Source organism: Myiozetetes cayanensis, unplaced genomic scaffold (assembly GCF_022539395.1).
Source record: "Myiozetetes cayanensis isolate MyiCay16 unplaced genomic scaffold, myiCay2020 scf27, whole genome shotgun sequence".
NCBI classification, from domain to species: domain Eukaryota; kingdom Metazoa; phylum Chordata; class Aves; order Passeriformes; family Tyrannidae; genus Myiozetetes; species Myiozetetes cayanensis.
In genome coordinates this window covers 1,478,445-1,500,446 of record NW_026087488.1, presented here as the reverse complement: position 1 = coordinate 1,500,446, position 22,002 = coordinate 1,478,445, and the positions used below count along the sequence as shown (strand labels likewise).

General features: G+C 48.9%; 1 protein-coding gene across 6 annotated transcripts in view; it reads right to left on the bottom strand.

Annotated features, from left to right (window-relative positions):
- The window catches only part of ACACA (acetyl-CoA carboxylase alpha), a 107,325-nt gene that overhangs the window by 74,000 nt on the left and 11,323 nt on the right, over positions 1 to 22,002 (bottom strand). For 5 of the 6 annotated variants that reach the window (XM_050321988.1, XM_050321991.1, XM_050321993.1 and 2 more), the window contains exons 4-25: positions 15,642 to 15,774; positions 14,872 to 15,010; positions 14,559 to 14,668; positions 14,030 to 14,111; positions 13,562 to 13,660; positions 13,248 to 13,354; positions 12,728 to 12,838; positions 12,312 to 12,521; positions 11,620 to 11,790; positions 10,076 to 10,237; positions 9,613 to 9,776; positions 8,683 to 8,833; positions 8,099 to 8,202; positions 7,550 to 7,631; positions 6,298 to 6,443; positions 5,495 to 5,645; positions 4,100 to 4,234; positions 3,582 to 3,728; positions 2,893 to 3,081; positions 2,226 to 2,326; positions 2,032 to 2,120; positions 451 to 575 (exon numbers count right to left, since the gene is read on the bottom strand). In XM_050321988.1, the coding sequence (XP_050177945.1) occupies positions 451 to 575; positions 2,032 to 2,120; positions 2,226 to 2,326; positions 2,893 to 3,081; positions 3,582 to 3,728; positions 4,100 to 4,234; positions 5,495 to 5,645; positions 6,298 to 6,443; positions 7,550 to 7,631; positions 8,099 to 8,202; positions 8,683 to 8,833; positions 9,613 to 9,776; positions 10,076 to 10,237; positions 11,620 to 11,790; positions 12,312 to 12,521; positions 12,728 to 12,838; positions 13,248 to 13,354; positions 13,562 to 13,660; positions 14,030 to 14,111; positions 14,559 to 14,668; positions 14,872 to 15,010; positions 15,642 to 15,774 (2,908 nt within the window). Of the gene's footprint in view, positions 1 to 450; positions 576 to 2,031; positions 2,121 to 2,225; positions 2,327 to 2,892; positions 3,082 to 3,581; positions 3,729 to 4,099; positions 4,235 to 5,494; positions 5,646 to 6,297; positions 6,444 to 7,549; positions 7,632 to 8,098; positions 8,203 to 8,682; positions 8,834 to 9,612; positions 9,777 to 10,075; positions 10,238 to 11,619; positions 11,791 to 12,311; positions 12,522 to 12,727; positions 12,839 to 13,247; positions 13,355 to 13,561; positions 13,661 to 14,029; positions 14,112 to 14,558; positions 14,669 to 14,871; positions 15,011 to 15,641; positions 15,775 to 18,774; positions 19,001 to 22,002 lie in introns of those variants that run through there. The other variant, XM_050321992.1, reaches the window with a different exon arrangement.

The window sequence follows — 22,002 nt, the reverse complement described above, 5'->3', positions numbered from 1 at the left end:
CCCAGGAGATTCCCATTCCCTCTGTAAGCCCCTGAACAGCCACACACATCCCAAGGGGCAAAGGCCTGATCCGGAGTGACCAACTCTGGGCTGATACTGAGTCCTGCCAGAGTCCACCAGGCAGCCCAAGGACAGCCAGTCCAAAAGCATCACTGCAGACCCCAGATAAGACTTTCTAGGTCTACACCCAGGGAGAAGGAATCACTGCCAAAACTATAAGAGCAAACTAAGGCTCAGCAAGGAAGAGACTTCAGGGGCCTCCATATGGGCTGATGCCATTCACTACCCACCACCCACCTCCACTCCTCAGCAAAGAAGGACCATAAAAATGTTGCTTCTGCTACAGAATTACTACCACAAAAAGAAATCACCTGCTTTTTGTGGTTTTGAGCTGTCAATTCGGTACCTTTCCAAGCATCCCACACATAGGAAGCTGCAGCAGGCACTTACAATGAGCATTGTAACCAGCAGGTTCTTCTTGGTGACCTGGGCATGGGAGAAGATGTAGTTCAACACCGCGTTCATGTCACTTTTGTTCTCCTCACGAAGGGTGAAGACACACTTGTCATAGTGACCTGCAAGCAGAAATGCACATTTTTTTCCTCAGTCTTCACACCTCTGTGTCAAGGAATACAAGTTACTGATGTGTCTTTATCTTCCTACATATATTTTTTGAGATTCTCCTTCGCACGGTACCTGAAGGGAGTCAAGATAAGATGGGGAGAGGTTATTTCCAAGGGCCTGGAGTGACAGGACAAGGACAAACAGCTTCACACTGAAATTCCTCCCTGTGAGGGTGGGCAGGCCCTGGCACAGGTTGCCCAGAGAAGCTGTGGCTGCCCCATCCCTGCAAGTGTCCCAGGCCAGGCTGGATAGGGCTTGGAGCAACCTGGGCTATGGAAAGTGTCCCTTCCAACCTAAACCATTCTACTATTCTGTGGTCCACACAAATCCATTTTGGGAAGGAAGCATTCCCACCACCACAAACTGCAAACTTTAATTCAAACATCCTACTCTTATTAAACAGCTCCACCACCAAATGCCTCCTTTGTGAGCAATACAGAGAGGAATGGCTGGCTCAGACTTTCATTCAAATGACAACTGGAATAAAATAACAGCAAAAAGCCTTGCACCATCCTCTACTACCAGCAAATTGAAGTGGAAATGAACCTGCAGTAGCATTAGGCTGGTGCAAGTAATGGAGCAGGACAAAAGAAGAGTGGAATCTGAACTACCTGTAAGAGCCTGAGCCTTGGAATTAGCCAGGGCTTCATTGCCATCTTGTGCCTGGATCCAGCAATGCAAGGCACTGATTTCACCTCTCAGCTTCAGACTGAGCTTTGGGGTTTGTGTTCATGGACAGCAAACAGCTCCCTGGCAGTTTACAGTAAGTAACTCAGTGACTTTTGGTTTTACTGCACTTGCTTTCCTTAATATAGAACTTAACAAACAGGCAAGACAGAATTAAATTATGTGGTAAATTTAAATAGGTTTTCTGATTCCAGTTTTTCCTGTGGATGCCCGGAAATCAGGAAATAAAAATCAAGCTTCCAATATGAAGATTCTACATGTGGAATATCCAAGAGGGGCAAGTCTATCTTTTTACTCCAAATCATACAAAAGTCCTCAGTTGGACTCATGAACTCCTATGGGAATTATCTGTCTGAAGTTCCAAGGAAAAGGAGCATTTCTACACTGAAAAGAGACCAGAATCACACCATGACACAGTGGGATGACCAGAGTCATCCCAACGGCACGGGATGCAAAAGAAGAAGGATAAACCACCAGAGGAAAACCAGCAGAACAAACAGCTCTGGAGTGGAGTTTGTCATTTGCCTCTTGAACACTCTTACCATGAAAACTCAAAGGGGACAGAAGCTCCTCTACGAAAGCCAGGATCTGACTGCAGACCCTTGAAAACAAACCTGTGCAGCTCACCCTCACCATAAAGTCAGAGTGAACCACGTGGACCTTCTGGGACCAAACATGGCTCTTTCAGAAATCAAATCCTTGCTGTGCTCAGAGACTCACCGTGCTGGAACTGAGTCTCCACCTTCAGATACTGACGGAGCAGATCCATCACCACGGCCTTCATGTGGCCCCGGATCCCACTGCGGTACCTGCGGAACCCAGCACTGAGTGAGCCCGACTGAACACACAACCCCTGCCCCTCCTGCCCTGGGGAGGAGCTCACATTCTGCAGGGCTGCCCTGGAAATGGCTCACCTCTGCACGAGCTGCACGATGCTCTGAGTGTTCATGAAGAAAACCTCCCGCTCCGACTTGCGGTTCAGGGTGGCGGCGTGGCTGTCCAGGATATTGGCGATCTGCAAGAGAGCAACCACGTGACAGTCCCAGCTCTGGAGGGGATCATCTGGCTGAACAGAGGAGCTGAGAACTTCCAGACACACCAGAGAGAGCTCCAGCAGACTCCAGTAAAAGCCAAAGCCCTACGCTGTTGAGGAAGTTAATGACCTGACAATGACATAAAAATCAATGCATGATTTATACAGTGGAGAAATCATCTTCCAACATCTCCTTACCTGGTCAGGTCTTCCTTAGCTGCAATTACTCTTTTTTAAGGTGCAAATCGCAGTGCAGCACACGTACCAGGTAAAAAAAGCAAACAAATAAATGCCCGCAAGGCCACTGGTGAGATTAAAGTGTTTCTAAATCAGCTGTTTAAAGCTCCACTGAGGAGGGAACACATATCCTTCACACAGGGGAAGGAGACAAGCTTTGATCTCAAGTGATACAGGCAAGTGTCTTTCATCATGAAGATCCCCCATTCCAACACACCTTTCAGGTTCAAATCATCTCCAGGTAATTTAAAGGAACCTTCTGCCCCAACACAAATCCATTTTTATCCCTCTGTAGAAGTGTGGCTGATCACCTGTTGGCTGGGAAACTGGCAGAGGACTGATGTGATGTTGCTGGCATACTGGGCCATCTCCTTCTTGATGGACTTCTCTACATTGGGTGGGATCCGCCCAGACACACTGGTCATGATGTCCTGAAGTTCCAGCAGAGGCAAAGATGGATCTCTCAGAGTCTTCATCAGTCGCTCCACCCAGCCTTTCACCTACACAGAGACAAGGCAGTGCAAAGACAAGCATGAAGAAGAGAATAAGCAGCAAGAAGGGAGGAAAAAGGAAAGGGGAGTCTCCCATCTAATGATGGACATCAGAAGGAATTTCTGGGTGGAGTCTCCATCCCCGGAGGTGTCCAGGACACAACTGGACATGGCACACAGTGCTCGGGTCTGGTCGATAAGGTGGGTCACAGGTTGGACTCAAAGGTCTTGGAGGTCTTTTCCAGTTTAACTGATTCTGTGATTCTGCTGGGACTAGACCTCCCCAAGACAGAAGGACATGGATGCACCAGGTGTGCTTGGATGTTGTGAGATCTTCCTCTCTGGTGAGACTGACTACAACAAGCCCAGGCAAACCCAGCTGAGCTGGGCACAGCAGGGCACCCCTGCCCCGACTCCAGGTCCTCTGGCTGTGACAGGTAAATTGGCCAACCCTGCCCTGAGCTGAAAGAATATTGTGCTCTGGCTCTGCAACAAGAAGCACCCAGTACCTTGCTGCTGAAGAAGGGCTCTGGCAGGCAGTATCCATTCATCACGTTGACCAGGTTATCCAGGACATAGTGGAAGATGCGATGGAGTTTCTCCCCCCTGAGTGCTGTGCTCTGGATCTGTGGCAGGGTACCCGTGTGCAGCTCAGCCTGCAACAACAACAGGGTCACTGACCCTCCTCTGTGGCACCAGCCAGGGGGGCAATGCCCAGGTACCCCCAACTGGAGCCTCAGATTTAACTTGGAAGGATTCCCAGAGTGGAAAATGCACTTGGTTGAGAGACACAAACCCACATTAGTACTGAGGTAAGAAGAGGAACAGGAATGGTAGAATTAGTCTGAATCAGAGAGAGAGAGAATAATCTGAGTCCAGTCCTCAGCTGAGACAAATGAATGGTGAAGTGACAATTCCAGTACAATGCACAGATGGGAAACTGGTTCACTGGACCACCTCGTACCATTCTCAACATCACTCCCCTATTAAAAACCCAGCAACATCTGCGCTTCCTGCAACTCCTCACCTGCTGAACCCTGCTGGGGTCATCCAGTTGGAGCTTGGCAATCACACAGCCCGGGTCCAGGACTGCCCCTGGCCGTTTGACATAATGGATGCAGCCTGATTCTCCCGCCGTTACCGTCATCACCATCTTCATTACCTGCACAAGGAAAACAGGTTACACACTCAGCTTCCATGTGCCCCAAAATGGTTCCAGTTTCGGGAGCCAGTGTCCCACCACAGACAGACCTGCATGAGCAGCTCTGGCATTCAGGCTTTCCCAAAGGCTTTCAAACACACACACTGGGAACAAACCCAGACACTAAAGTGAAGGGGAGAACCAAATAATTGGCCACAAATTAGTGCAGCATGAAGCCATCCCCAGGAATGTCACCTGCTCCAGGCTGCCTGAACCAACAGGGACCCAGGAAGGTCCCACATTCAGCAGAATGAACAAAGCAGACACGATTTGCTGCTGCAGCTGCTGCACCCCAAAGGCTCCTCTCAAAAGCGACAGCAACACCTTCACTTCGAGCAGGGGAGCCAGAGTCATATTCTAGAGCTCTCAGACAGCTCTTCCCAGACAGAAAGACTTTCTTAGATCAACCATGGAAGCTCCTGCCTTTGAGGCAGAAGGGTTGGGCATGGAAGCCTTGGTTTTACCCTTACTATGCTCTCCCCAACTGGGAGCACAGGGATTGCGTAGGTGGTTCCCTCTCAGCCATGACCCTGTTGCAGTGCAAAAGCACTTACATAAAATAACTGGATCTGTGTCTTGATATTTTTCTCCTACACATTGTCCCCAACTGGTTTAATTGCCCCTCTGTCATCACACACCCTCCCCTCCCTCAAATCTGTTTTGAGCCACACACTCCTACACAACCCCTCATGCTTTCCTCACCGTGATGCAGAAATTGCTCATCCTCCTCCTCTGGAAGAGTTAAGTAACTTCCAAGGGAGAAGGGAGGAGTGACACTTATTAACTCATGCGATCAACCTGATAAATGATCAGGTAATCAGAGAAGTCTTAGTTTCCTACTTAATCCTGGCACACAACTCTGCTTCTGTGTTAGTACTGCAAGTGGAAGGCCTTCCTCAGCACTGCTGGAAAACACATGGATCCCACCCTCCCTTGGAATCACAGCAAGATGATAACCATGATCTCACTGCTGAAAAATTCTGCTTAGCACTTGGTGTACAGTCACTAACACTCCATTTTCAGCTGTTCAGTAATTTCCTCCCCACCCCGTCACTCTCACTGCTGATTCCTGCTTTAGTCCAGGTTAAAACATGGACAAAACTCGGAAAGGAAGTGCTGTGAATTATCCCTCATGCTCAACTCCCAGTTCCAAAGCATTTAATATCCCTCCCCCTCAGCTATTGCCTGGGCAGCCAAGTCGGTTCTTTGAGACTCTTTTACCTCAATTTCTGCAAAGCACTGGCCTGCAAACACGTGTCCCCCATCCTCCACCACATACTGGATCAGCTTCCCCGCCGACGGCGAGCGCAGGATGGAGGGATCGTTCTCCTTCTCAAACACACACGTCTTGTTCCCTATAGTGATGCGGTACCTGGTGAACAGTGGGACAAATCACTGCCACAGAACTCCTTGGGGGAGGCAGGGGAAGGGGGAAATGCATTCTCTCTTTCCCTATTCTGGTTCAAAATAAAACTAAAGGAAAACACCTCAGTGAACTGAGAGGTGGAGGTTCTACAGCATTTCAAGCCCAAAAGTTACCCCAACTCTTTGTCCCCCTGACCAATTTGTTGATTTTCCCAGAACAGAACCCAGCAGGTGGAGCAAAGGTTCACATTCCAGACCTGGGGGTTTTCTGGCCTCACTGCTGTGATCCTTGCAGGGAATTTTGAGGGAATGCACTGAGACAGCACATCTTGTCTCTATTTCTATGGCAGCTGTGGAGTTTCAAGGATTTTAAAGATTTTCATGTTCTGGTTTTGGGTTTTTATAATCCCAAAGGGCATTTTCAAAGAACCAGCAGAGAAACAGGGACTCCACATTGGTGCACATTCAGATCTTCCTTCTAACAGTAGCCAAGACCTGCTCTCCAGGTGAAGGCAACTTTTCCCTTTAAGCTCATCCACAACACATCTAGGAACCTCTTCCTAAGAGACAATTCCATTCCCAGTTGATCTCTGGGAGGCATAAAGCTACAAGTACGCCTAAGTTTGACTTGTGTGTAAATGTTAAACATCGATCTGTACCTGTCCACTTCTTCTTTCATGTAGGTGGTGTAGCTGCTGCCGTCATAGGAGAGGAGCAGCCCCCCATCACTCAGCCTGTGCACGTCCACTTCCACACAGGAGCTGTTCATGATCACCACGTAGGCGTTGGGAGACTGCCGGGTCACCTGCAGGTCCACAGGAATGGCAAATATCCCGTGAGTTAAACACAGCATTGAGAGTGCCTGAGTGGCCACAACACACACAGTTTTCCAAGCACTGCAACAGTGGGAATTAAAGAAAGGGAACAGAGGCATTGGTTTTCACACAAAAAAAATTTGGGCTCATAAAGCCAAGCGTTTGGCAGTCAGGAGGTGCCAGAACTAACGCTGTCCATGAATCTCAATTTAATCCTCTCACACTTAAGGCCTGACTGGAGAGGTTTGATTGTGCAATCATGGATCGTTTCTTCACCCCGATCTACACACAAGCCACAGTCGTGTACTAAAACTGCATAATGGATGAGACAATCTGGGGGAAAACAGAGAAAGTCCCACAGGGAAAGCAACAAATGTGCCCCTGGAGAAAGGGATCCTATCAAAGTCTTTGCCCCAGAGCTTTTATTTGAAGCTGAGTAAATGCCTTAAAGAAACTTCAGCTGCTGCTCAGTGCCTCTATTCCTCACCAGAGGAGTGCCAAGATAAAACCAGGGAGGTGCAGGGGTGCAGAACACTCAGAACTGCAAAAACCAGCGTATGGTCATGTCAGTAAAAATGCCACCATCCCAAAATTTGCCCAAGGAAGCTAATGAAGATTGCACAGGCAACCTTAAGTCTCTATGTTTCCTAACTTTTATATGTCTGGTTTCACAATATCAGGTTCTGCACACAGTAAAGAAAAAGTAACAGTAAAGGAACAAATTGTTACAAATTCTGTCATGTTGATGGGTGAAAAACCCAACAGAGTGGGCCTACATATTCAGAAACATCAACTGAAAGTTTTGGTCAACCTGGAGTAGTTTTGCCTACAACAAAGTAATTTTCAACCCAGCCAGAGCATTTCTTGAGTCCAAGAGGTTGAAATGTTTACAGAGACATTGCAGTGGAAAGATGGGTTGGGGGTGTTATCATAAGGGAGGTTATACTGATTTCTTCACCCACTAAAGCAGACAAAATAAACCCCGTTCAGATGTAATTCCCATAATTACACGTTCTACAAAGACTAAGCCAGAGCAGCACACACAGACATGTCCAACTCAGTGGCAGGAGGATGGTTTTCCCCCTGTCCATCGTACCTTCAGCACATACTTCTTTCCCTCATAGATGAGTTCCACATCCACAGTGTTTAGCAGGGTATGAGCAGGCAAGACTTGGCCCCTGGGAAGAGAAGTACAAAGATGCATGCAAGGAATTGTCAAACTGATTAATATCTCTCCTAAGCAGAGACTATAAAAACCTACTCCCATTTCTCTGCTAGTGTTTACCAAAGTGAGCCCATCTACCCCCAGCTACACAGACTGGCTTTGCTCTCTTTTCCATTCACCCAAGAGTGATTCAAGATTCCCTGACGCTGCCCTAGCAGCACATGGAGAAAGAACTCCACATTTCTGAGCCATTTCTTGGAGCTTCTGCCCAAACTGCCAGAAAGCAAACCAATCTGTGCAAACAGCAGGGGAGATGCTGGGGAGATGCACAGATACCTGCCAGCTTTCTCAGGTCAGTGTTAAAACAGCTTCCTGGGGGCAGTGAACAGCCAGAAAATAACAAGCCCTGAGTATTTCTGGACTGAATTGAACACAACTTGTAGATCAGAGCTAATTACTAGAGAGCACTTGGGTTTTTACCTTTCCAGGGAGTGCAGGAAGTTGGAGACGCTGTTCCTTAAGCTCACGTCAGCCACGTGCAGAGCCCCACACACCACTCCCAGCATGGTGTCAGGCCTCTCAGCCTGCAAAGAGAGGGCACAGGGTACAGTCACACCTCCTTCAGCTTCAGCAGCAGACAAGGATCACCAGTCTCAGCTCTATTTTTGATTCGTGGCCAACGTCTCTTTAAAATTAAGTTGCTGTAGCAGCCACGTAAACTCTGCATAGAAGCAATTCCTCTGCAATTCCTTAAAAATACATCTTTTTCTTCCAGGATCAAATCTTGAGGCTCCAATAACATTTCCACTATCTTCTGCCCCAGACTCCAAAACACTTGTCTTAATTCCCACGTGCACTAAAGATGCTTTTCTGGCCAGCTTCAAGACCAACTTTCCCCAACAGGGACGACCTGGGGTTTTGATGTATGTAAGAACTAAGGCCAGTGAAAATTCATTAAGTGGACATTAACCACTCCTAACTCCTTGACCTTTTGCATCAGCACACAGCAACCCTTTCCCCCCCCACCTTTCCCATTTGTATTCCTGCAAGGAGAGCAGCTGGACCTGCACTTTCTCAGCGATCAGCCGATCCAGCCAGCCCGTGTCGATGCGGTTCTGCTGGAAGCTCTCCGTCTCCAGCAGTTTGATCAAGTATTCCACAGTGGTCCGGAAGTCCCCTCGGATGGACAGCTCCTTCAAAGCCACCACCATGTTTCTGAAAGGGAAAAGAACCCCTCTTATCTATCCCAAACTATCGGTGATGTGCAAGCCGGCAGCTCCAGACAGCTCCCCGCGAGCTGCCGGGAAAAGCATCCCGAAGGGAAGAGCAGAAGAGCACGTGCACTGGAGCAAGGTCCTGTAGGGCATGTCTGGGAAGGAGAGAATACTGATTTTCTTCAACCTGCCACTGGTGTGAAGAAGGGCAGCTCAGTGGGATCAGCAGTTCCCCCTGCCATCACCACCCAGGCACCCCCCACGTGTCAGAGGTGCACAACACACCTGGTCTCCATCCCACCTAGAATGGAACAGGGGGAAGGATTAAAAATACAGAAGACAAGTCTGACAACCCTGTCCTGTGACCAGATGCTTCAACACCCCACACCACAAGGGCACTCCACGATTTAGAAACCATCCTAAGGCATCAGCATAACAAGTTAGCGAAGTTTTTCCTGTTAGAAGCCTTCACCTGAACACTTCAAAGAGGTTCTCCCACACAGTGGTAGCTTTATCATACCCCAGTAGCAGGGATAAAACAGACAGGAAAAAAAGGAAAGAAAATTAAGCAAAAAGTGTAGAAATGTAAGTGCAACCTAGTGGAATTGCAAAGTCAGAGGGATGAGAAGCCTGACTATGATGTGGAAAATAAGGTATAGAGAGGGGAAACTTCTCTTAGAACTCCTAGAAGTAAGGAGCCTTGTTTTTCCATGGCAGTTTGGATCAAAGAGGACAAAACTAAGCAATTTCCAGGGCTCTACCACATTTCTGACTACTCACGAAATGGCTTCTTCACGGTTTTCTCCCCAGGAGAAGCAGTGACCAAACTGAGAATCAGCAAACTCATGGAGCCCTCCTGCAGCAGCGACACTGAAATAGCCCCAGACGTTCTTATTGCTGCGGAAATTCAGCTCCTGAACTGTCCCAGAGCTGGGCTTAAATCCCTGGAAAGACAGACAGACAGACATTGCTCTGCATCCTAAGGAAAAAGTAAATAATCCAGAATTAGGGAAGCAATTGGAGTTCTGAAGGCTCTTAGAACACCTCTTTGTGCTGTAAACTGATATACACATAAGAAGGTTCAGGTTGTGTCTAACCAGAGCCCAGAGAACCATCAGCTAAGTGAGGTAAGGGAAGAATCTTTCAGATTTGCTGCCAAAATTTTCAGGAGCAGCAGCAGCAGGGATTGACCCTGGGTGTGCAGTCTGTGAGTGACCAGTAAGCACAGGATTTAAGCCCTCACCTCATCAGGATTCTCACTGGTGATCCGGGCAGCGATGACGTGGCCACGGGGACTGGGGACATGGGCTGAGTTCTCAAAATCAATAGTTGTGTCTCCCCATGGAGAAACACCATACATCACTCTGATATCCTTGATCCTGTGGAGGGGGACCCCCATGGCAATCTAAGGAGAAAAAGAAATATTAAAAGAAACCACCACTAAGTTCTCTCCTCACAGGCTTGAACATTCCCATTTCCCAGGACAACTGAGCTCAGTGTAATATCCACCTTAAGCCCTTCAGTCAGTATTTTCCACTGACTGATTAAAAGGCTCCAGGGAAAGCAGACAGTGCCAGGTCAGCTGAGGATGGGCATTAGGTCTGTTAAAAATACACTGAGGTCCCAGTGAGACAGGACCTAAGTAGTTATAGAAAAGTGGAATTTTGCAACTACAAACTGTGGAGAGAGTAACCTGCAGAACCAGCTCTGGCTGCATCTTATGGAGCAAAAGTCCCTCTTATTCTGTTCATTAGTTGGAGGCTTTTTATAGATAGAGTTCAAAAGTGAAGTAGAAAAGCACCTGGTGCCCTAATATGGTGTGAGGGGACTGTGGCATTCACTCCCTGCTGGAAAAGCTTGGGGCTGGGAAGAGGGAGGGAGCTTGGCAGCACACAGGAGTTCAGGGGGACACACAGACAACACCTGCTTTCTGCAGGATCTGTGAGGGATCCCCTGGTGACTTTGGGGAACTTCAAACAACTGCTGGGCTTGCTGAAAGACAAAAAATCCAGTTGTCTGTCCTGTTTTCCCACCTTTTGTCACTAGAAATTCTCACTGCTGTCCCTCAGGGGCGGAGTGGGCGACGCTCTGCCCAGAACTGGCACTGCAGCCTCCAAAGCCAGCTCATTCACAAAGGAATTTCAGAGCTTATAGTCGAACTATTCATGGCCAAAGCTCGTCAAGACAGGCTTTTTTACCCACAGCCTTAAATCAGTTTTCTCACCTCAGTGTTTTATTCCTGTCTTGTTTCCCTTCACACTCCTTTTACCTTAAGGCCAACCAGGAGAAACAACTAGAATGTAACCTGCCTTTGTTTTCCAACAGGAGGGATGCACAAATATTTTGGGATGCTGAATGAAGCTTTGCTCGAGCTGAGAAAGTACCAAAACAGGCCTTGGAGTTACTGGGGATTTTTGTTGAAGAGGAAATGTGTGGGAGTCATGGATCACCTACCTGCACATGGAATATAGGCCACTGTTTATAGAGCTCTCTGATGTTTCCTTTGTATTCTCTCCTCTATCAGCACCAAGATCTAGAGATCTGTACCATGTCAGTGTGTGATCCAGCTCTAACCCAGCACCCAGTTGGGCTCAGACAAGAGCCCTCCCCTCCTGTTTCACTAAGCCTTCAGCAGAACAGGTTTGTCGTGCTCGGGCCTCTTCCAGATACCACTGATCAAACACTTCTGAAAGCCTCCAAGAACACTGGACCTGGCCCCTGGCTCCCCTGGAGCTCAGAACCTGGCCCCTGGCTCCCCTGGAGCTCAGGACCTGGCTCCTGGCTCACCTGGAGCTGCGCTGCAGGCAGGTTGACATCAGCCACCATCTCTGTGCAGGGATGCTCCACTTGCAGACGAGGGTTCAGCTCCAGGAAGTAGAAGCTGCCATCCTGGCTGTACAGGTACTCCACAGTGCCTGCACTCACGTATCCCACCATTTTGGCAAGCTTCACAGCACACTAGGACATGGGGAAAAAAAGGATTTCACGCTCAGTTACCTGCACCCTGTTCATCCAACCCATTCCACTTCAGAATTTCGCTGGCATTCTGAAACATCCCAAAGCTTGTAGTAGGCTTGAGAGCTGCTCCTGGGGCACAGGAGTTCTCATTTCCAACTTATTTCATTTACAATTTACAAAAGGCAGAGTTTGAAACAAATGCTTATAGCACTCAGCACTAGACAATTCACACAACTCCCACAGCTTGCTTTTAATATGATAACACACATTTAAACCACACTTCTCTCCCATTTTGGGGGTGCACACATCTTAGAAGGGAGCTCTACAGCTGTTTGTGAGGACATGGGACTCTCTCAGTGTGGAAAGGTGAGTGGTTGCCCACACCAAGCAGTTTAAGACTCACAACTCCACATCACCCTTTTAAAAGCTCCAACAATGCAGAAGTCTAGTTATAAAAACAAGAAGTCCTGCCTGTTTCTGGAGCCTGACCAGGAGAAGGGAACCTGCAGAGCCACTCTCACCTGCTCCATGTGCTCAAACACCGTGGAAGTCGCGATAGAGGCAGGAGCCTCCTCGATGATCTTCTGGTGCCTGCGCTGCACGGAGCAGTCCCGGCCGAAGAGGGAGATGGCATTGCCGTACTGGTCCGCCAGGATCTGCACCTCCAGGTGCCGGGACTGCTTGGCCAGTCTCATCACAAAGATGGGAGAGCCCGGCACTTCGGTCTGGACCTACAGCAGAGACACGAGGAACAGGCAGAGCATCTCTGGTAAACACCCATCTCAGTCCCAGCCAGCCCAAGGGCGTTTCTGGAGCAAGGAACATCCACGTTATTTCCCCTGGGCCACCCAAAGCTCAGTTATTTGATACAGGGGGCTCAGAACCACCCAACCTGAACATTTAGAACAGGGCAGCACAAATCAAGGGGAAAAGTTACCTGTCTGAACAGATTGGGGAAGTCATCTGCGTTGTTAACTTTCCTGATTCCTTTTCCTCCTCCTCCTTCGGAAGCCTTGATCATCACAGGGTAGCCAACCTCCTCAGCAGCCTGGCCAAGATGGGCAGAAAAACAGGGGTAAGTACAAAAAGGCAGCAGAATCAAGTTGAAAAGATCATTATTTCCCTGCTGATTCACACCCAAGCTTCCAGGTCTGACTCTATTTAGCAACCGATGGGATAGAAACCAAATATCCCAGTTTGAGAGGGTGTCTAGAGCTGGAAAAAATGTGTTTAATGAAACACAACCTTGGTCCCAGATTTTGCCTCTTTCTGCTAATTCTCACCTCATTCTGCAGGCTGGGCCCAAAGATACGTGGAAGATCACTTCCCAGTTTCCAAGCCCCAGCTCTGAGGCTGCAGCCCAGTCCCAGTCTGTACTCCCAAGAGAAGCACACTCAGCCTCCAGCTCTCCCCAGGTGTGCAGGCACACCCCTCAAACACCTCCCAAACGCCCGTACCCGCAGCCCATCGTCCGCGTCCTTCACGTAGCCCTTCTCGTAGAGCTCCTGAGGAACGTTCAGGATACGCTTCTGGAGATCGTTTTCCTGCCAGTCCACCCGGAGACCTGAAACACAAACACCATCCATCCCCTTGGCCCCTCGTGCTGCAGGGCTCGGTGACAACCCCTGTGCCGGGCACGGGCGACACAAACAGCGTGGCGGGCAAATATCATCAACTGGAAACCCCGAACAGACAGAACATCTCCTGGAATACATTTCTGAGCACAGAGCTTCTTAAAAATTAGATAAGCAGAGGGCAAATTCCTCCTTACCACTGCCGCTCCAGGGAAGGGTCGGAATGCCGGCGGTCTGAGCCACGATGGAAGAAGCGATTTTATCTCCTAAGGCCCACATGGCTTGGCTTGGAGGACCTGCAAAGACAACGCATGAGAGAGACATGAGCAAAGTCAAACATCTAGGGAAATGGCCAGAAGTCTAATTTAGGTAAAACTCCACTCTCCCCATAGGACTGAACCCCCTTTAAAATGAGAACAGGGACGTTCCAGCTTTTGAAACCATCTAATAGGAATCTTTTGTGATTTCTTATCTTGATATTCAAAGACATGCTGGAGAACTTGCCCCTTCTTCCATACAAGGACCACTGTAAAGAACAGATCACCCGTCTTGCACTTGCAAACCATTCCTCAGGGCTCTCTTTTGCACTCAGGATTTTCTATCTCACTGAACCTGCCCATCTTAAAGTAAGGACTAGACATGAGATCAGCAGTATAACTCCTCACCCATGAAAGCAATCCCGTTTTTGTGCAGAAGTTCTGGCAGTTTAGGGTTCTCAGACGCGTGGCCCCAGCCAGCCCACACAGCCTGCAGGAGGAAACCACATAATTCACTCTTTGTTGGAGGAAAACAAGCAAGTGAGCAGAAACAGAAGCACTTCGAGTCCTTTTTTTCCTCACTGAAAACACCCTCAGAACATTCAAAAGCCAGAGCAGCTCCTGAACTACACACTGTGCTTAGTTTAAAGGTTGTCTTGTACCTTGTAGGCAAGTCCAAGCAGGCTGCTGCAGCAACCTGCCGAGGAGGAACTGGGTGCAGGAAAGTGAGAGGGTGAAGGGAACCTCCCATCTCCTGCAGATATTCCTACTGGGAGATCACTGCACTGCAACATGCATTGCCTTTGGGTGCTGATACAGGTTTGTAATTCCAATTTCTTTGTCCTGCCTTGTTCACCAGATTACAACTTGTTACTGAAGGAGGGAAGATTGCTCGGTGTTGCCTCCCGTTTTGGAAAGCATCTGTGACACTTCTCACCTGCACTGGAATCCTCTTGGCAATGTCAAGGATGAGTTCCACGTTTGCATAGTTGTTGTTGTTGGGTCCTCCTGGAACGGGCACGTAGTGATCTGCCATCTTAATATACTCTGCAACACAAAGTAGGTCTCATTCAGGTTGCCAATCTAACAACAGTGCTTGGTCTAAAACTCCCCAAAATCTACAGTTATGGAAGTGTCACAGAATCACTGAGGTTGGAAAAGCCCTCCACACATTCCACTCTTGCATCCCCATGGACACTCAGGTGAGTGCCAGGAGAAGGCTGGGCACCTCTCCCAGCTTTACAGCTCACCTGCATTGGCCTTCAGGTCCTCAGGAGTCACCATGACAACAAATCTGATGGCCCTTTCATTCCTGAACATCTCGTAGGACCAGCGCCGGATGGACCTCATGCACTTCACTGCTGCAATGCCATTGTTTGCTATCAGCACCTGAGTGGATCAGAAGCTGGCATGAAATAGGGCCTAAATGGCACAAAACACTAAACAATTATGAAAACAGGTTTTTCCTCTGCAGATTTTTTGCCCAGTTTGGGGCTGTGCACTTTCCTTGGCCAGCATCCAGTTCATGGCCCAGCAGTTAATTCAGAAATCAGCTCTTGATCCACCATAAAATTTTAATGTATTATGTTTTGGTTGGACTAAAGAGCAGAAGGGCACAGAGAACAGCTATAACAAGGGGCTAAAACTTCCAACAGCTGATAGAGATCTCATCCATCAAATTACGTATTTTTAAATATATTTTTAGTGTTTTTCCAGTCTACCTTCGTTATGTCTGTCTATAAATCCTTCTGGATCCGCAGAAGAGCTCTGGCTCACTCCTATTTCTTTTCCTCCCACATTCAGCTAAAACAATGATATTGTTTTAATATCATAATAAATAATACTTATTTATCACATATAAAAGAAAAAGGAAACACAATTATTCCAGGCAGAAGTACAACTTCCAAACTCAGGAATATTAATAATTTGATACCTGCAACCTACAGCCTTAGAGAGAGAGAAGTCACAGCTCAGGAGAGGGGAACAAAATGCCATATGCTAAAAGAGGTCAGTAACTTGCCTTTTCAATCACTTTATTTCCTCCAAAGCGAGTGACAAATTCAGCTGGAGAAGCCACCGTGAAATCCCGCTGCACATCGACCTTCTTCCTGTCCCGGCCCTGCTTGACAAGGTGCAAACCAGACATGCTGGGCCTGAGGAAACCGTGGGAGACAGAAGCAACTTGTCACTGCAGGTGCACACAGGCAGGTTTTATAAAGTTCCCCTTGACCACATCCCCCAAGCAGAGGAGCAGAATCCCTCCTTGCCTCCAGACCCCCCTGGCCTGCTCCTCAGTTTTACGGGATGACTCCCCTTCAGTTATCCCTCTCAAAAATCCAGGTGATCTGGAGAAATTCCAGCTGTGTCAATATATAAGGAGGTAAAAATACGTTCACTGTATGTTGCTGCCCCACACAGAACAACAGTGTTCCATCAGCCTGCTTCCAGTCCATCTAGGGAAGCTGGAAAACAACCACAGTGATTTCTGGCTTCGGCAAAACAAGCTACAAAGATCATCTCTGTGAGGAAATCCTCTTGGGGAAGAACAGCAAATACATCCCCAAGTGGAAATGAGGGACTCAGACTGGCTATGGAAATCATTTTCCAAGAGTTTTCCAGTCTTTAATATCTTCCTCAAAAGCTCTGCGAGCCAGAGGACAAATTAATCACGTTACTACACACAGAGAAAGCCAGTTGTGTGTCTGCCAAGCCCAAGCCCGTGTCCTGCCACCGCCTTTGTGTGGGAATGGCACAGTCACTTCCCGTTCTTATGCTTCAGCTTCCACAGCAACAACAGGGAAAAATCACCCTTTGGCTTTGGTTTGGTGAAGTTGACAAAGCTGACACTGTGAGAGGAGACTCAACAGAAGAGCCAAGACCTGCTCTTCACACCGTGTGTCTGCCAGGGAGCAGCATGAAGGGGAAATAACGAGACACTTTTTATTTCACAGGCCCTGAGGAGTTACCTCTCAGATCACCCTGTGGTTCACTTACCTCTTACTGTATTTCCTGTGCTTTTCCTAACAGTTTCCCATCCCACAAACACAGGGAAGCCCCTACCCCTGCCACCAACAGGATCACAGAACCTTTCTGCAGGAGTGAATATTGGGAAGGTGTTCAAAAATCAAACCAGAGCTTTGGAAAGAACCAGCACCACTGGAGGGGTGGGCACTGGCACCATCTGTGCCCAGGAGCCACAGGGAGCCCACAGGAACCTCTGGCCTAATCAGCTGCTGAAGGGCTGTTCCCATTGAGCAATTCCACTGGGAAATGGGAGGGATTCGGCAGAGAGCAGCTGGAATTGCTGGGGGAGGGCACGAAGGGGAAACCAACCCCGGGAGAAGCCAAGGCATGTACAACATCTCCTACCAACACAGCCACCAAGGCCAGGTAGCCCAAGAGCTGCACCTGGAGGTTCCCTGCCCCAGGTGAGGGCTGGAGCATCCTGCCTGGAGTGAGCTGCTGTTAGACAGGCCTGACCACATCCCGACAGGAAAGACAGGTATTCCCCCTCACATTCCCCACAAACACATCATGGCCTGTGAGGATTTGCCCACGTGGAACACAGACCCTCCTGACCCCTTCACCAGCAGCACAGTAACACCACAGACCAGTATCTTCCTTAAACGATCTGCTGGTGAAAGATGCCCTGATCAAACTGTCCCAGACTGTCCTAGAAGGAAAAGCAAAGGTAAGGCAAGATCAGTGCCCAGAGCTGACCTACCACACAGGATGGAGGATCCTTCCCCCCACTCCACCTCCACACACACCATCTCCTGGGGCTGGGACATCCTGCTGTGCACACCCCTGACTTTGTGAGGGTTGCTCCAGAGCAGCATGGAAGCACATTTGCAGCACCTGAAATTCAAGCTTTCTCTCCCACACGTGAGATGCTCCCACAGCAAATGGCTGGTGGAGAGCTTCAAGTTCTAGTCTTGAAATGCTGAGCTTGACTGGCACGTGCAAACCTGTTCCAAGCACAGTGGAAGAGAATTTAAAGCAACCCATGGAGTCAAGAGTGGGAGAAGTGAAGGTAACCAGGAAAACCAGAACAAAAGGATGATTTTAGAGCCTGCAAAAAAACCAGATGCCTGTCTCCCAGTGACATTCTGGGACACATAAATGGCTTTACTAGGTCAGACCAACTACATCCAGTCTAGTAACTTATCTCAAAGAAGAGCAGGTAGCTGATACCCAGAGAAAGGCCAAGAACAAGCTCTGTGTGCTCAGGTTCATCCCCTTGTACTTTCCCTTCTTCCAGTAAGCTGCACTTCCAGATGTGGTCACTGAACTCAGGATGTGCTCCTGTGAGCAAAAGTTCACACACTCCTGTGATAATCTCAGGAGTCCACAGGCAAGAAAAAGAGGAAATGTGTAGTTAAGGTTGAATTTCTACTAAATTTGTGTATTTAGGGGGTCAGAGTCTTCATGGCAAGGGAGGAGCACAGTCCAAGGAGTGAGGTTTGTTCATTGTAGGGTTATTGAGAGCAGTCTCAACAAAACCAGAAAAAAGGTAAAAATCCTGAGGTCAGAATTTGTGAACATGTTTAGACATGAACTGTCCTGCCAGCCTGAAATTACTACACACAAAGATACTGCCACAGGTATAGAGTCAACAGAGCCACAGGTTCAGCACCCAGAATAGTGCACAAACACTTGTTTATAAGCAGGTACAGCTCATTTTAATTTGTGAGCATACCAAAAACATCAAGTTTACTTATTAATAACCACAGGCTGCAAACTGTAATCAAAACAGAAGAGTTTGTTTGTTTGTTTGTTTTTCTGGGTAAGATGAGGCAGAAGCTGGGCAGCAAGGAAGAAAACACACAGAGCTCTAAACAAAACAGAGTAAATGCTGAGTTAGTGACTGGCAGCCCTATTAATCACCCAGCCACAACTGCAGCGTTCTGTGATGGAGGAATTTTCAAAGTGTTCACCCACCCTTCAGAATTTACAGGGGTGAGAAGTCGTGCAGCATCTCAAACTTTTCTAACCCCGATTCTCCAACTGAGGTGCACTCTGGCAGCTTTATCACCGGCTGCATGCACAGAGCACCGCGAGGTTCCAGAGGACAAAACGAACACCAAAACCTCAGGATGCATTTCCAGGACAGAGCCCAGCCACGAGCAAACAACCAGCTCAGTAATTCTTACCTCTGCAGCATGTGATACCTCATCTCCTGACTCTGCTCTGCAGAATCCTCCATGCTGCCTCAGTGCAGCAATTCACAGATCTCAGGGCTTGCTCACGGCTCGCCTAACGGAGCTGCAGCTATTTTATTCCTGCCAATTCTGCAGCTCTGAGCCCGGCAGGGAAAAGCTGCAAAGAGCCTCTTGCCCTCGCGTGGCTTCTCCTCCGAGCGGCAGTGGTGGCACTTCCCCGATTGCTTCAATCCCGTAACCTTTGTCCCCTGCCTCCACCAGCCCCGTGCGCCCCTTCCCGTGACGCAGCAGGCACGGAGGGGACCGGCCTCCCTGTCGTCACTCGGAGGGAAGCAGCTGATCAGGAAAGAGAGAAAATGATCTACAGGTTATGTAATGAGGTTTAAACGCGCCGGTCCCGCTGCGGCACCTGCGGGACCCGCACACGGGGCTGCGCCGGGTCACAACCCCACAGCGGGGGCCACGATCCCACAGCGGGGGTCATGATCCCAAAAGGGGGACTACGATCCCAAAAACAGGGGATGTGCAGCTTCCCAGCCCTCTGTCAGCACCCAGAGGGACTCAGCTCCAGGGCCAGGTGAGCACACCTTCAGTCCGCCCCAGGAATGGGGTCAGCGAGGGGGGGATTTCAGGAGGGGTGGGGAGGTGGCAGGGAAAGCGTTCCCAGGGCTGCAGGCAGGAATGTCACAGGCACACAGACAGAGTGGTGAGGCTGCCACGAGGTGACAGATCCCACGGGACACCAGGCTGGAAGGCGAGAGACCCTGGACATGTCACCTGTGTTTTCTGTTCCCGAGATCACTCCAAGTGCTGGGAGAATAAACATCCTCACAAGCAAAGTGCCACAGCATGGCAGGGTCAAATAACATCACTGGAGGAAGGAAGAATGTTTACTCAGTATCACAGAATCACGGAATATCCTGAGCTGGAAGGGACCCACAAGGATCATCAAAGTCCAACTTCCCAGCCCTGCACAGGAATGTCAAGCCCAGACAAAGTCAAAAACTGCAAATTTTGGGGGTAGGGACAGGATGAGCAAGGGCAATGACTGGAGCAGTGCCCTGATGATCAAACCTGGACTGGAACCAGGTACAGCAGCTGGAATTGTTTAAATTTTGGGACATTTGGGTCTGTCCTGGTGTAGGGCCACAGCCAGGCAGCACAGCTGTGATGTGGTGCACACACATCCCAAAAGCCTGAGCAAAACACAGCCACCCAGGAGGGAGTCACTCAAAAAAGGAACCTCGAGCCCTGAGGGTGAGGTGGCTGAGGTGACAGGTGACACTGTGAGGCACATCCAGGGATGCAGGAGGGCACAGGGACAGCAACACTCTGTGGAGAGAGGGCAGCCCCACACTGCAAATAAACCTCACCAGAGACAGGAGATGCCAGGGAGAGAACAGAGTTCAACAAACAAAAACACCCCAAAATGACGTAGCTACCCTGTAAGTCAATGCTTCTCACCTGCCAGCCTTTATTCCTCTGGGAGGAACAGCTCAAACTACCCAATCATTAGGTACATCAGAAACTCCCCACTTAATTCATGTGAAAACAGAAGTACACAAGAAAAAGGAATTTGTCCTGCAATATTTTCCAGCCCTGTTTCCATCCTGAGCAGCCTCACACCACACCCGTCACCCAGATGGTACCAATCCCTGCTCCCACCTTCCATGGGGAATGGTCCCAGGTTCTTCACCATTTCCAGACAAGCCATCACAAGGGCAGAGAATCATGCATTTACAGACTCAGATAAAATCTGTGCCACTTTCTCTTCTGGTTGTCCCTACGTGAGACCAGCAAAGCCCAGCAAACACCCAGTGACTCCACTCCATGTTTCATGTAGTACATGGTATATTCCAATGTTTTCAAAACAATTGGGATATCCTGTGTTTGATCCTGAGATTACAATCTACACACAGTAGTAACTGAAATTTTATTTTTCAGGTTTTGTGAAAACAGTTTCCTAAATATTTGCCTTTCTCCATAAACACCACCCACAGCCCCCAGTCCAAACAATTCCTGACCACTGCAGCTGCAAGGAAACAAATCCTGTGTGTACACACAGCTTGGTGTGGCACTGGTTAAAAATATTCCCTGTGCCTTCTACCAGCTGAATCCCCTGCTCTGAAGGAAATGGCCACGATTTGCTGTTGGAGGAGCAAATCTGGAGGAGCAGCTTCAGCATTGGTTAAAAATATTCCCTTCTGCCAGCTGAATCCGCTGCTGTGAAATCAATGGCCACGATTTGCTGCAGCATCCCTACAAAAATAAGCTCCACAAGGATGTGTCACTGATACAGGACTTACCACCCAACGCACACACGCACTCTCCAAAGCTCATTTTCGACACGTAACGCTCCTCAAACCCAAATATCCCACGAAATCCACCCCCTCCCCGGAGCCCAGGCCCGCTGGCAGACAAAGGCAAGGGCTGTGCCGTGCTCCTCTCCTCCCAGCCTCCAAGGAAAAAGCATCCCTTCCAGACACATACCTGAGGCACATGGCAGCCAGGAGCCAGCACTGATCCCAGCACTGCCACATGCCAGGGGCTGGGGGTGACGTGGCCGTGGATTCCACAGGCAGGGATGCATGAGCTGCCTTGTGTGAAAGGCAGCCTGGAGCAGACTGCAGCACACACACACACACACCACACACACACCCCCAGAGAAAGGATTTGGGATTATTTCCCTCTGGATTCAGTCTGGAAAGGGTGTGGAGAGGGCAGCTCTCCTCATCCGTTTGGGCTTTATGTTTTGTAAATATGATGTGAACGTGTATTTGATCTGGGTGATAAGACTGAGGCAGCTGAAGCCTCCCTGAGATCTGCTCCAGTTTTAGCTCTGCCCTTCCATCCTGTTTCACAGAGAGAAGGAACAAACAGAAATGCTGTCCAGCAAGGGATGCAGAATTCCACAGCTGGAATAAATGGTTCCCTGTGCCTCAGGTAACAGGCACTGGAGGCAGCAACCTGCACTCAGTCAAAGACAGTTTTGCCCACGATTTTAAAGAGACAGAGCAGTTGGTTTGAATGCAGGGACTGCCAAAACCAGGGCTTCAACCTACAGATTAAAAAAAATGAACCTTGACTCATGTCTGACAAAGGATGGAGCCTAAGGGCTTCAGGAATTAAAGAAAGGATGCACCATGAAAGAACAAAACCAGCCCTCTCCCTACTCCCTGGTAAATAACTCCCACTCCATGCTAACACAGAATTCCAGCA